The 15,695-nt window shown below is 30.6% G+C and overlaps 1 protein-coding gene across 1 annotated transcript; it reads right to left on the bottom strand.

Moving 5' to 3' along the window:
• Positions 1–5,931: 5,931 nt before the first annotated feature.
• LOC110876949 (protein FAR1-RELATED SEQUENCE 5-like) lies at positions 5,932–10,226 on the bottom strand. The gene is made up of 6 exons (XM_022125106.2): positions 10,143–10,226; positions 9,384–9,540; positions 7,923–8,730; positions 7,571–7,829; positions 6,793–7,356; positions 5,932–6,621 (listed from the first exon to the last, which is right to left on the bottom strand). Exons 1-6 carry the CDS (start codon positions 10,224–10,226, stop codon positions 5,998–6,000), a joined length of 2,496 nt encoding a protein of 831 aa, XP_021980798.2. The 3' UTR covers positions 5,932–5,997.
• Between the last annotated feature and the right edge of the window lie 5,469 nt (positions 10,227–15,695).

Raw genomic sequence — 15,695 nt, 5'->3', positions numbered from 1 at the left:
AAAGGCAGAATCAAAACCAAAGAGATCACAGAGGAAAGATAAAACAAAAGAACAACCAGAACAACAACCATATTATGATTACGACGGAAAAAAAATTAACATTAGATGTGCAGTCAATAATCTAAAAGATTATATTGAAGGTTTGTCAAAAGAGCAAAGGAATGTTGTTAGAGAAATAGGGTTTGAGAGCATACTAAAATTCAAGCTGCATTCAGTTCCACGGAAATTCGGTTATTGGCTGGTAAAAAACTTTGATGCTGAAAATGATGAGATAAATATTGGAGATGAAAAGATTAAGATCACAGCTGAATTCATCCAAAAGGTATTTCAAATACCAAATGGAAAAACAGAGATTGTGGAAAAACTGAGACCAAAAGACACTGATCTTATAATTAAATTCTGGCGCGGTCAATTCCCCAAAGATATTTTGCAAAGAATGTATGCGCACAACTTGATTACTTATTTAAAATCAAGAAATGAGCTTGGAAGATTGTTCAAACTGAATTTCTTGGTTATTTTTTTTACGATCATGGCGGAGGCAATGCAGAGTAGTAATGTTAATCAAAGATTCCTGCCATCAATGAAAAGTGACAAAAAAACCCAGAATTTTAATTGGTGTGAATATATGCTGACCGTTTTAAAGCGTACAAGAAGACAATGGCCTGGAAATGAGAAGCTCTTCAATGGACCTATTGCATTGTTAGCGGTATGAAATCTGATCTTTCATTATTGCTACATATTTGCTGAATGTTTGTTTAGGCTGCTTGTTTATATTATTTGTTTGTTTAAAACTAGACTTTATAAAACGCAATGTATATTTTAAAACGCAATTATCTTTCATTTTTGTTTATTTAAGTTATTTGTTTCTTTAAAACTCTTCTTTGCTTGAGTAAAACGCAATGTTTTTGTAAAACGCAATATATTTAAAGTTACAAAACAATAGTTTTTTAATTTGTTTACAATGATTTATATTTTAAAACGCAACAAATTATGAATTTATTATTTATCTAAAACGCAATGAATCATACAGATACTATATGCATACAAAAAACAAGGATTTGATGATACTGAAAACACTGAAGAGTTCTCACTTTATAAAACGCAATGTATATTTTAAAACGCAATTATCTTTCATTTTTGTTTATTTAAGTTATTTGTTTCTTTAAAACTCTTCTTTGCTTGAGTAAAACGCAATGTTTTTGTAAAACGCAATATATTTAAAGTTACAAAACAATAGTTTTTTAATTTGTTTACAATGATTTATATTTTAAAACGCAACAAATTATGAATTTATTATTTATCTAAAACGCAATGAATCATACAGATACTATATGCATACAAAAAACAAGGATTTGATGATACTGAAAACACTGAAGAGTTCTCACTTGATAAAATTGATTCTACAACATTACAAGAATTTGAAGATGAATTGGAAATTGCTGCACAAAATGACGGCAGATGTCTTGTAAATGATAAAGTTAAAAAAGTCAGAAAGACTAAACAAAAAAAGAAAGATGAAAAGAATGAATTTTATGTTTATCCAAGTGAATCCGAGAATGAAAACGAAGAAATTTTTGAAGATGAATCTGAAGAAAAACATGAAGACGATGCTGAAGAACAACCAATCTCCTTACTTAAAGCTGCAACAGACTGGATTGATCAAGAGAATCAAGAGAATGTTCAAAACAGCCAAATTATAACAAATGAAACTGAGAAAACAAATACAGAAAGTGGAGGATCATGGGGGCAATTCTTCATTAAACCATCAGTAGGAAATAAAGATAAAATGTGGGTAGACAGTCAAAGCCGACTGCGTAATTTCATACCATCACAAAATCAAAGTGAAGGTCTTTCTGACATTCATTCAACAAAAAGTGGCGATGAAAATATGAAGAACATTAAAGATAAAAAATCACATGAAGAATATCTTGTGACTGCTTTGGATCAACATTTTAAAGGAATTGAAGAAGTTTTCGAAAGCATTCAATCACGCATAGATGAGATTGTGGAGGAAAATCCAACGAGTGAAGCTCTTCATAACAAAGTTAACGAATGGGTGTCATTGATTGAAAAATTCCACCATCAAGCAAAAAAGCACCAGAAAGTTAATATTGATTCAACTATGATTGAAACACCATCAAGATTTCTAAATTTGAGCCAAAATGAAGACACTGAAAATCAAATCATTTCAACACCATTGATTGTAAAACGCAATGATGATGATACAAAACACAATGAGGATAGCTCACCTCTAGTTCAATCATCCAATCCAGAAACAATCAGTGAGAATGAACCTGCATCTGTTCTGCAAACACACATTGAAAAACCTTCAATGGTACAATCATCATTTAGCGAAGAAACTCCATCATTAATGTTGGAGATTATCAAAAAGACAGATGAAGAAGAAAAAAAATCAAATCTAAAGAAATTTAATGATGATGAGGTACCATCCTTTGATTTGAAAATTTCTCAGTTGCCTTCAAATGTTGATGAAAATGAAGTTGAAGTTGATGCTACTGGACACGGTGAACAAACCGAAATTCAAGCGGAATCTGAAAAAAAAACAATCGAACAAGATGTTCAAATTACTGGAATACAAACAATGTTTGATAGAATTGAAGAACAGGATACTGAAAAGGAAATCAGTGATCTACTTCAAAACACATCATTCCTACACCCACAAGAAGATCAGTATAAAACACCTGCAAAATCAGTTCATCAAGAACAACCAACAACTGATATAAGCAAAACAGAAGAAATAATCACAAAGATGGTACGACCAGATCGAGAGAAAAATGTTCCTGAAGTATTTTGTTCACCATATTATCTAAGACAAGTAGCAATGAAGGAATCAAGAACAGCACACGAAAACAACATATCGGGATATGCGTTCCATGCAAAAGGAGAAATGATGTAAAAATTCATTTATATACACTAAAACAAAAAAACAAAAATCAAAATATTATAATTTAATTATTATTATTATATTTTTTTTGCAGGGATATTCTCTTTGAAATTAAAGAACATGCATTTCTATATAGATATGCTGCTGAAACAATGAGGCCAGGATTGGAAATCACCGGAGAAGTAATCAATTGTTGGTCTTATATTTTGAATGAAGAAGAAAAAAGAAGATCAAAAGACAACAAATCTCCACGATTTTTCTGTACTATTCGAATGCTGGTATGATATTTAAAACGCAATTTTTCTTATTCGTATAATGAAGAATTTTGAAGTTTGATTGAATTATGTTTTATAAAACGCAATAGAATTTTTATTTCTTTAATAAAACGCAATGATTTCTTTGTTTGAATGATGTTTTATAAAACGCAGCTGTATGTTTTATTAACTTCATAAAACGCAGCTCTATGTTTATTTACCTTCATAAAACGCAATAATATGTTAATTTGTTCTATTTTATACAGGCTTTACCAAATTGTGACAAGGAAGAATCTGAAAATAAAGGAAAGATGATAAAAGCATTCACAATGAACATAGAAAAAATTCTTCAAGGTGCAAAGCTAAAAAGCATAAAGGATTTTAAAATTATCCTTGTCCCGATTCTCCATATACAGCATTTCTTTGTTATATCTTTCAATCTTGAAGAGAAACAAATATTCATCATTGACAACAGTGCGAAAGAAGAAACAAATGAATCTAAATATGGAAATGTCCCTGAAAATACAGTAAGTATTCTTAATTATCCTTTTAAAACACAAATATAAACCACCTAATCTTTTTGTTTTGTTTTTTGTTTTTTTTTTCTATAGAGGGATGCTTTGGCAGCTTACCTTAAATCTGTTGGACATGAAAAAGCAGATGATATAAAGGGAATAATCCCTGTTAGAATGCAGATGAAATGGAGGACACAACATAATGGCATTGATTGTGGTATATTCACAATGCGTCATATGGAATGTTATAAAGGAGAACCGGTCGAAAAATGGGATTGTGGGTTTAACGTGGAATATGAAGTACCTGCAAATATCAAGAAGGTTAAAAACAAAAAACCAGTCAACAAGCAGACCGCACAACTTGAAGATTTAAGAAGAAAGTTCATCGCAAAGATATTATTGCACGAAATCAACGAACAAAGAGATTATGTTATTGAAGACTCAAAGACGTTTCGAGACCTCAGTGCGAAACTTAAAAAACAATCTTATGAAACTAGTTTAGATAGGATTAAAGACAGGCTTGCTCTTGCTGGTTTACTTTGATTTTGAAATGATACTTATTATAAAACGCAATGTTTTTTCATTTATCTTGGTTTTTATATAAATCATTATTTTCTTGATCATGCTAGTTACTTTGAGTTAAAAATGCTACTTACTATAAAACGCAATGTTTTTTATTTTAAAATATCAGTTATTTTTTTGTTATCTTAAAACGCAATATGTATCATTTAAAAATATTAAATCATTATTTTGTAAACAATTTATACAATTATATAAAATTTATAAAACGCAACATTTTAATATATGCTATTGTCTTTTTAAATTATTACAATGTATTAAAATGCTAAAAACTATAAAACGCAATATTTTTTCTAATTATTCTTTTCCAAACATATAACGCAATATATTTATAACGCATTGATTTTTTTTTAAATTTATAAAATACAAAAAACAAATAAAATAAACTGATATCTTAATGACAAGAAATGATTAGACCAAAAGCCTTAAAAAGCCTTTTAGATTCCTGATATAAATACTGTATATATGATGGAAATATCAATTAAAAGAAAAAAATAAAAAATAATCATTATTATTATTAAGACAAATTGATTCAAATTCCTCTACCAGTAGATTATATAAGAACAGAAACCCTAAACTATTTTCACATTTCTCTCATCATACACCAAAAAACACCAAAATACCCAACACACACAAACCCTAAAATGGATAATCAACAACTATCAGTTTGGTGGGTTAAAAGAGGCAATTTCTTTCTTCAATTCCTTGATGGAAAAAAAATAAAATACCATTCCGTTGCTTCTGTCCTTCAAAACTGCAATGAAAATGTTTTGAAAAGGATGAACGAAATAGGTATACCACCTTCTTGTTACACAGATCAAACAGACGCACTGTTCAGAATTCTACACAAAAGATATGGTAATCCGAATCAAACAGAAACTGAAGATGCCCAGGTTACATCTTGGGAGTTCATTGAAGAAACTTTCAAAGTTTCAGTGACTTGGGACGATGGTGAGGTGGAGATGTATGACCCAAAGGACATATCTACCAGTGAGGATATAAGTTTTTTGAAGCAGTTATCCGAAATACCAATCATCAACAACTCTGCTAGCAAATTTGCAGAGAAGCTTCAAAACGCAGTACTCTCACAGGTTGAACTTTGGGTTGAATCTGAAAGTGATGAAGAAATCCCTGATGGAAGCTTAGGGTTTTCATCCGATGAAGAAACAAACTTTGATCCATGAAGCTGATCATGCTAGTTATTTTTGTTATTTTTGTTGCTTGAAAAAATCATCTTTGTTTAGAACTATCATTATCTATATAACGCAATGTTTATTATATCTACTTGAATTTCTTGTTTAATTTTATGTTTAATATGTGTTACAATAAAACGCAATAATAAAAAAAAAACATATTAAAGTATATTGTTCTATCTATAAAACGGAATAACAATATACTGTTATCATAAAACGCAACTTTCCAAAAAAAGCTGTCATGTGATTTTGAAATCCCTTTTGGAATCTTAGTGTTGTCATCATTTCGTGTTTAATTTGTTCTATGATCTATGTTACAATAAAACGCATTAATCAAAAAATACAATTTAAATTATATTGTTCATGTATAAAACGCAATTACAATATATTGTTGGTATGATAAAACGCAATTAACCAAAACATACTGATAAATATGATGGATATTATAAAACTCAGTAATAAAATGAGATGAAACATATACATCATAAAACGCAATGACAAATTTTTTTTTACTTATTGATATCTGATTTTGTCAGAATTTCTATACATAATTACATTGCATTGCTAGAACCTATAGCATTAGAAGAAACCTTATCTTTACATGTGCGACTGTTATGTCCTTTTTCACCACATACACGGCACGATTTCTGGATCTTTGATGATTTCTGAATTGCAATCTCACGATTTGACTTGATCCTTTTTTGTACACCGCATCCTTTGGTCCTTGTTTTGATCGGCACACGAATAATAGAATCTGATTTTTCTATGTTCCCTCCAATTTCAGCAAATCTTTCTTTGCGACTAGGAGGCGGCGCAGCAACCATAACCTCATCCGCTTTATCAATATAACTTTTAATATGATCCCTGTAACGACACAACTCATCTATATCGCCAACCAGCCTATTAACCACATACTCATTTGCAACAACGATTTCTCTATAAACTTTATCAATTTCACTATTCCTACCAATTTCATCAAACCGAATATTTGAATGATTTGATCCAACAGAAACAACATCTCTCATCCATCTTCTATGAACATATCTTCTAGGAAACTCATTTATATCATCATACCGTAAAACGTAAAATATATGCCGGCATAATATACCAAATTGTTCAAACCGTTTGCAAGAACAACTTATTGTTAATCCATCTTCTTGTTTGCTGTATTGCACCTGTAAATAAGATTAAAAAGCTATATAAAATTAGTGAAATTAAATATAAAACGCAATGAATCTTAATTATAATACAGATAAAACTATATTTTCATATAATGATAAAACGCAATGAATGATGGAATAATAAAACGCAATAGATATTTAAAAATATATAAATTTAAAAAATACCTTCAAAAAAGATGTGCATGGCTGTCTGAAATCCTTTATTTCAAAATATTGAACATCACCCACAATATCAAGAGACTTTGACATACACTTTGTAATGGCAGCATCAATTTCAATCTGAATATCCTTAAAAATTGTTTTGGTGTATATTTCTGATGCTTGTTTCTCCAATACAAAGTCACTCCAGGGCTTAGACTCAATATACCTTGTATCATGATCATTCCTCCTATGCTCATGCCTTTGAATATCCATTGCAGTCTCAAAATGAGTGAAAAATTCAACAAGTGTACATCTTGGATTGCAAATCTGACCAAAGAAGTAATTCTCGCTTTCACATCTCGAAGTAGTACGCATAAGACCAGCCAAATCCTCTCCATGGTAATAAGCAGGAATCCAGTCAAATCGAAGATCGTACATATCTTTTAACCACTCATGATTTTCCAATCCAAAAGTAGACATTATTGAATGCCACTCAGTTTCAAAATCTTCTGGACTAATAGTATCATTCCAAACAACATGAGTCATTCTTGTATTAAAATCAGTGTTTGCAGACAAAACAGGACCAACCTGAATAAAAAAGTAATAATATTATAAAACATAAAACGCAATAATTTAAAAACAATATATTGAAAATGATAAACATAATGAATTGATGGTAAAACGCAATTGTTTTGTAATTCTATTGATAAAAATATTTGGTGATCTTATTGTATAATACATAAAACGCAATAATAAAACAATTAAAATTTCAGTTTGTTATATCATAAAACGCAGTTAATACCTTTGTCTTCAATTTCTCCCATATGTGCCACATACATAACCTATGCCTACTTCTTGAAAGTACATCCTTAATAGCTCTCTTCATTGCAGCATCTTGATCAGTAACAACAACTTTAGGCTCACTTCCAAAAGCATTAACAAAACACCTTAAAAGCCATCTATAAGAATCTGCAGTCTCCGAACCAAGTAATGCACCACCAAATGTGACATTCCTATAATGATTATCAATACCAGTAAATGGAACAAAAACCAAATCATACCTGCATAAAAAACAAATTAAAAAAGCATTAGAAATTAGAACAGAATGTATAACGCAATAGAATATATAACGCAATAAATGAAAAAAAACTTACTTGTTTGATTTATAAGTAGCATCAAAACCAAATATGTCACCAAAAACTGTATAATTTTTTTTTGATTGCTCATCAGCCCAGAAAAGCCCTTTCAATCTTCTATCTTCACCAATAACATAATCACATGTGAAACCCGGACAGCATTCTTTCTTCCTAATAAGACGCCTAACTACCATTTCTGCATCATACTCTCCGATATAAAGATTCAAATCCCTTCTATAATTCTTACAATCAACTTTACTAGCACCAACTTCACCAAAACCACCATACATTGTTTTCATAATATTGAATGCTTTAACAGGTCCAATATTGATTGCTGACAATCCAGATATAAAACTTTCTTTCACATAATCGATACTTCGTGCAGCCGGCAAGAAATGAATATCTTCATCTTCCACAAAGATATGATTATGTTCTTCTTCAAAGTAGTAGATTTTATACATATTATTGTTCTCTAATATTAATTTCACATGAGCATTGCATCCAACTCTTTTTGAACCTCTATTACGTCTAACAATCTTTTTACTATTCTCAACTGAACCAGAATCTATTTCTTTGCTAACATGAAATCCTTCTTTTGAACAGACAATATATCTTATTTTCACTAAACCATCACCATTTGTCCAAGAGGTATTTTTTCTTGCAGAAAAACCTGCAGCAAGTGCATATCTCTGATAAAACGCAAAAGCCTCATCAAATGACTTAAAAAACATTCCAACAGCAGGTGTAATGGATCCACTGACTTTAGGTTTGAAAAACTTTCTTCCACTGTTTATGCATACACGTTCCTCCCACTTGGAAATGTTATCTGAAACAATTAAAAAAAACTTTAAAACGCAATTCATCTTACATAATAATGTTTTTATTGATAAACCAAAAAATATATTAATAAAAATTTAAAATTCAAACATTTAAAGTTTATATATAGACTAATATGGATAAAAAGCATAAAAAGCAACAGCTTCAGTAAAACGCATCATATGATCTGAAACACTTAACAAATAATCATAAAACGCAATACATCCTATATAATAATGTGTTTAATATTAAATCATAAAAATAAGTTAAAAATAATATATGAAATACAAACCTTTAAGGTTTGTATATGAACTATTATCTAAAAAATCATAAAACGCAATACATTCAGTAAAACGCATAAAATGATGAATAAACAAAACATTGTACAACAATAACAGTTATAGACAGTTAAAGCTTTATATAACATAAAAATAAAAGTTTTATATTCATACAATTTAATTAATATCATAAAACGCAACTCTTCACTAAAACGCAATAAATGATGAAGAAAAAAAACAAACAAATTATGTTTAATTATACAACAATAACTATTAAACTTATGAAAAATCAAATATTACTTACAGAACCACGAATTATAAAACGTAAAACAAAGAAATTCAGAAAAAATAACAAAATTTTACTCCGAATTGAAGCTAAACATACCAGCAGAGTTTGAAGAAGACATTGAAGTTATCGAATTGACGAACGATACAAGATTAATGTTTGAAAAGAGATGAATTTGCAATCGACGGTGATTTAGGGTTACAGAACCTTCAATTATGTTATGAGAGTGATGAACTAAGAAAAGAAGTAACAGAATCTGTAATTGAATTAGAACGAAGATATGATAATGTAAAAAGACGAAAATGCCACCGCGTACAAAAATTTAAAAAAATATGATGAACGGCTAAGATTACTTCCTATACTTCCTAGCCAAAATAAACTTCCTATTTGATCTTTACCCTATAAAATTAATAAAAGTCTAAAAAGATTTTATGATTAAATGTAGGTTATACTATATTCACACTTTGCTAGTTATTATGTATATGTGGCGTTTAGATCTAGAAAAAAAAATGAGTAAATTAATAAGGAAACATGTATAAGAAAACATGGAATTTGGATATCAATTCAAATTGATTATAACCGACCAAAATCATTACCATTTTATTTCCTTCTTTCTCGTACACAAGCACTAATATTTTTATTGTATTTCCAAGCATAATATTTCTTCATATAGCTCTAGTTTTGTAATCACAAAAGAAAACCTTAAAACCATGCCATCGGAGTAGATTCTGAATAGGTTCGTTAGTGTTTCCGTCAAGCCGCAACCCTCCATTTCACTTAAGCTATACATGATCAGGCCGCATCACCATTGATAGCCGCTGTCGGATTTCACACCACACGTAAATGATTCTAAATCACCATTGCCGCCGCACACCCTTGTTGGCGTCGCCAATAACCATCACCGCTGCTAGCAGTCATGGACCAGAACAGCCACACCGCCATCCGTCACTGCCCTCTTCTGTTTCGATACACCGCCACATCACCTCTTTTCCACCGGAGCTTTTCGCCACGTCCGTTATCATTGTTTCACCACCGTGACCCGTCCCGATTACTTGCAACCAGCGCTACTGATCGGCTATTATTATGTTCGTTCATTCGGTTATTGAGGTAACGACTCCGTACTGTTTGGTTTCTCAAATTAACTTTGGTGAATTATGTTGTCATTCTGTCGAGTGATGAGAATGACTATCATGGGTTTCGTTTGTCATGATGATATGGCAATGTATGCCTTAAAAATTTAGTTGAGCATCACTAATTTCAATGTGTAATATATATATTTGTTACAAACTGATGTTATTATAATAATAACATTATAATAGTCAAATTTGGTTAAGTAACTCCATGAAAAAGATTTCTACAGATCGAAAAAAAAGTCAAATTTGATATTTTTCATATATTTAAGATGCTGTCATCTATCATTAAGGGGTATATGAACCTATCATCCAAATTTCAAAATATATATATAATAAAAAAAAGAGACTTGTACGTTTTATGTGTTTATATGTTCAATTTTACAATCTAGTCTTAAATTCCTTTAAGTTAAATATGAGGATAATATCTATTATGATACTACTAATATTAAATGGTCGTTTTTTTTTTAATTATAAGTGATAGTACAACTGTTTTGATTTCTAAATTCATTATTTATAACATAGTTTGACAAGTAAAAAAAAATATATGTGTAAGCTGAATAATATATATATATATATATATATATATATATACACACACAAGTTATTGTTTCCTAAATATTTTGATAAGCATTTTGTTAAGGTATAGAATTCTTAGTCGCCAAAACATTAATCAACCAGAGAATTGAACATAGTTTAAGTTCGGTGAATCTAATTCAGGATATAAAAAAATGTAGGTATCTTTGTTCCTTGAAGACAACTTGAATTGTTTGTTTAGCTTTGCTTGGCTAAACTAAGGTACGGATTCTTTGGTCTTCTCATCATATTATTTATCTTAATCATATCCGTCACTTGGTGGTACGGATTCCGTTTCTTTAACATCATAGTATAATTTTATTTTCGTCACTCGTTGGTACGGATTCTGTTTTTCTTTCATCGTAATATACTTTTATTTTTCGTTACTCGTTGGTACGGATTCCTTGGTTTTGATATCATATTATTTTTCTATGTCCGTTACTTTGTAGTTCGAATTTTTATCTCTGTCTTAAAGTGTTATTTTCAAGATTTGATACCTATATTCGTTTGATATGTGATACCTTATAGGAGTCGGTTTGTATTTGTTTGTTTGTTTGTTTAGTAGTGTGTTGTAGCATGCCAGACCTCAGACTTGTATCATGGTCGCATGTTCCTGTTAGTATTATCTTCAGTTGCCTGTAAATTATTTATAAGGCCTTAGTATTTGTACTCTGTCACCCAAGCATGTCTGGCTTGTCGTTTGGGCGTCAACGACATGGCACTTATCGTGACAGTGCGTAATCAAAGTTCACGGCGTCTCTAGCTCGTGCTTGTGTAGCACCTTGGCCACTAGAGGCGTATAGATCGATCTTAGCTCTGAGTTTGAGTTTGCTTGTCTGGAGATGGAATAAGGGGTGAACGCCACACTCACCATCTCATAGGTGCATGGACTAGCTAGCTGTGTACCAGTCTGTTTCTGTTTCTGGCTCTGGGTGCTTCTGTGTTACACGACTTATTTTGTTGATATATAGTTGTCGTGTAAGTTAGTATATGTTTCTGTATGTGAATATGTTAAGTATCTGTTCTGATATGTCTGGTATGTTTGTACGCATCTGGTTATGTTTCCGTTTGTGTATTGGGTTAATTATGCTTTTGATTGTGTTCAGTATCCGATTCTGTTATGTATCAGCTATGTCTCTTTTGACTCAGTATATGTACCGGTTTGTATCAGATTTGTCTCGATCAGTATCAGTCTCAGTTTGGATTTAGATTCCGTGATATACATTTAGTTTCTGTCCGAGAATATCTGTATTCAGTATTTGATTCGGTGTCTGTCGATATTTTTTTTTTGTTGAATCTATCTTTGTTCCGTTTCCATTTTTCCGATCGGTTTAAGAAATTTCGTAAGGATTAAATTATTCTACGTTTAAAATCAAGTTATCGAGATTATTTTGGTTATTAAACATAAATCTCCAAAGCTATACAAATAGTTATTTGAATAAATAATAACTTATGAAATTTGATTAATTAATAGAGATGGTTTTGAATCTGAATGTTTATTTTAAATATAATAGCTTCAACAATCCTTTCTTTTAAAGATTATATTATTTTTAAGGGTATTTAAAATGTCTAGGCTTACGTTTTTGTTTTGTTTCTGTATCGGCTTTCCATGTCAATTTACGTAACTTTTATAAGTATTTCATTTGAAATCCAGTTTATTATATTTATTATATTTCTAAATTATAAGTTTTCAAAGTTAAAAAGATTGTTCTCTTTATCTAAGGTTGATTTGCTATGAAATGTGATAAACTATTTTATTTTGATAAAATTCAAATGCTCAATATAAGAAACTACTTTTGCCAAGTATCTTGTTTTAAAAATAATAGCATTATTAAACGTTGTTTAAAATATTCGATAGTTATTATTTCTTGGGTTTGTATAAACTTTTCATTTAAAAACTACAAATGATAGGTTAGAAACTTTTCTGGTTATTCAGGTACTAGATTATTTAAACGATGTTTTCAATAAGTTTGTTTATACGAGATAACATATTTTAGTCATCGTGGTCAACGATGTATCAGTTTCTTCAACAGTTTTGTGTTGACTTTTGTTTCCGTATTAGTTTTCGTTAAAGTTTTAGATCGGTTCGTGTATCAGTTTTTGTATCAGTCTTTTGTCTGCATTTGTTTTCAGTACTCGTGTCAGTAATCTCGTTTCAGTTAAGTCTTAGTTCTGTTATATTTTGCTTCCGCTGATATGACTTTACTTGTACTGTTGATTTCTCCGTTACTGAGCAATTTTTGGCTCAGCCGTATTTTTCTTTTTGTGTTTTTTTCTATTTGTTTTACAGGTAATATGGGATGATCTGGGATTTCAGTGAGGAGCGTTAGGAAGTTGCTGGTCAATATTCTTTATTTCGGTAATGTAATAAATGTAATTAGGATCTTTTATTTAATGCTTTGGATTGGTTTTTAGTTTTGATATCTGTAAGAGTGACACGTCAGCCTTAGACGGGTTGGGGTGTTACAAACTCACTTTTGAATGGCAAACTCAATCCTAGTAAAGACAAATATGTGGTTCTTAGAGATCAAGAAATTACTATGCATGACCCAATGAACCTTGTTCAGGACTAAAGAACCAAATCTATCAAACGGAAACTAACAATTCTTATTTTATTGTCATAATAAATATATTATACATATATTCACAATTCACACACAACTAAAAGACAAACTAGAAGAAAAGCGGGAGTGTATCTATTATACCTTCTTACAACACAAAAGCGTTTTAACATGTTAATATCATAAAATTAATATACTCTCATACACGATGAGTAAAAATAACTCAATCCTTTTTTTTATATTTAACTATCAAAATTTGTCTAAAATACATTTAGTTGTAAAGTTATATAAAAATAAACCTTTAATGTAATATATAGAAGAAAATACATTTGTTTTAATGGTATTTACCCTAATTAGTATTTAAAGTTCAATTCTAAGCATTACAATAATACTTTGCAAATTAAAGTAGTAAGAATGGACGGTGTGGGGACGGTGGTGAACCATAATGGTGGTTCAAGTGAAGAAACTAGTTAATGATATACTTTTAAGTTTACGTAAATTGTTAAAACTTAGGAAATGATAAATATTAATATAAAGTTTTAAAATATTCATACAAAATTGTCTATATTTATAATAAATGTTAATAATTACAAAACTACATTAAATTTAATTATAAGTTTACATAAAATCTATATTAACTGTCATTCCATTTCCAAACAACCAAAGTGAGCTTGTGTTGAATCAAATATCATAAAACTGTGGTTGTCACATACCAAACAACCAATGTCGCTTGTAAGGGCACGTTTTGACGAATTTCATTTAAATGTCATTTTGTGAAGAAACATACATGGTTGATCCAAAACAGCTAAACATATCACTTTATCATGATTTAATATGGGTTGTATAAATGTAATTTTATATAATAAATAATTAAAAAGATATATCTTTAAAAAACTCGTATATTGACGTGTTGAATAAAATATACTGTCATATGTTAAGATAAAGAGTAAACTGCAATTTTACCCCCTGAGGTTTAGGGTCATTGACATGTCTAACCCCCCCCCCCCCAAGGAAATAATTGTAATTTTACCCCCCAACGTTTGCTCTTATATCGCAACTTTACCCCCCGGCGTTAGTTTGGCTAACTGATCTATTAGATTTAATATGAAATGACTATTTTACCCTTTTATTTTACCCCCCAACATTCCTGTTATGTTGCATAATTACCCCCCACAGGTAAATTACTAAAATGCCCTTTCTTATTCTCCCCTATACTTTCTGTTAAGAAGCAATTTTACCCCCTGGGACATCCAAATCCCTTCCCGCCACCACCCAGATTCAATTCATTTGCAGCATATTGAATAACTTAATAATCGAAACCAATTGATTCAATTCATTGCTCACATATGCATATTGATGCAATTAATAACCCCTACTCTTATAAACACCTACTCTTAATCAACCCATTGATTCAATTCATTGCTTACATATGCATATTGATGCAATTAATAACCCCTGCTCTTATAAACCCCTGCTCTTAATCAACCCATTGATTCAATTCATTGCTCACATATTGAATCAATTCATTTGCAGCAACTGTATACACATTTTAGCATCAGTATTTATTCAAGCATCAGTATACATTTTAGCATCAGTATACAACACATGATTCAATTCAATTCATTCAAGCATCAGTATACACATTCAGTATACAGTATACACATGAAAGGCACATACAGCAACTGTATACACATTTTAGCATCAGTATACACATTCAATTCATTGCTCACACGTTGATTCAATTCATTTTAGTCTATTTATAATGCAAATGCACATGAAAGGCACATACCTGACCCAAACTGTCATTTTAGCATCAGTATCCATTGTGGACTTATGCCCAAACTGTCATCTGCATATTATGCCCCAACTGTAATGCAAATGCACATGAAAGGCACATACCTGACCCAAACTGTCTGCTGATCAATCTGAATAACTGGACTTATGCCCCTAGCATCTGTATGATCATATGGCTAGACAACAGATTAAATGAGAGAAAAATGGGTCAGTGTGTGTTATTTACATGTGCACAAAAGATTAAATGAGTGAAACTGTCAACAAAAACAATGAGTGTGCTGCCCATTTTGATCAAACATAATGTCAAGAAACAATGAGTGTGCTGCCCATTTTGATCAATCTGCTGATCA

The sequence above is a fragment of the Helianthus annuus genome, chromosome 9, assembly GCF_002127325.2.
Source record: "Helianthus annuus cultivar XRQ/B chromosome 9, HanXRQr2.0-SUNRISE, whole genome shotgun sequence".
NCBI lineage: Eukaryota > Viridiplantae > Streptophyta > Magnoliopsida > Asterales > Asteraceae > Helianthus > Helianthus annuus.
The sequence above is the reverse complement of the archived record's forward strand: the minus strand, read 5'-3'. Positions and strand labels throughout refer to the sequence as shown.

Excerpts from the sequence above, each read along its gene's own strand:
- LOC110876949 (XM_022125106.2), bottom strand. The coding sequence starts at position 10,226 with ATGGCGGTGTGGCTGTTCTGGTCCATGACTGCTAGCAGCGGTGATGGT. Across the intron at positions 9,541-10,142 it reads AAGGGTGTGCGGCGGCAATG|ATTCTGTTACTTCTTTTCTT; the intron begins GTGATTTAGAAT and ends ATTCAATTACAG. Across the intron at positions 7,357-7,570 it reads GGGAGAAATTGAAGACAAAG|GTTGGTCCTGTTTTGTCTGC; the intron begins GTATTAACTGCG and ends TTTTTTATTCAG.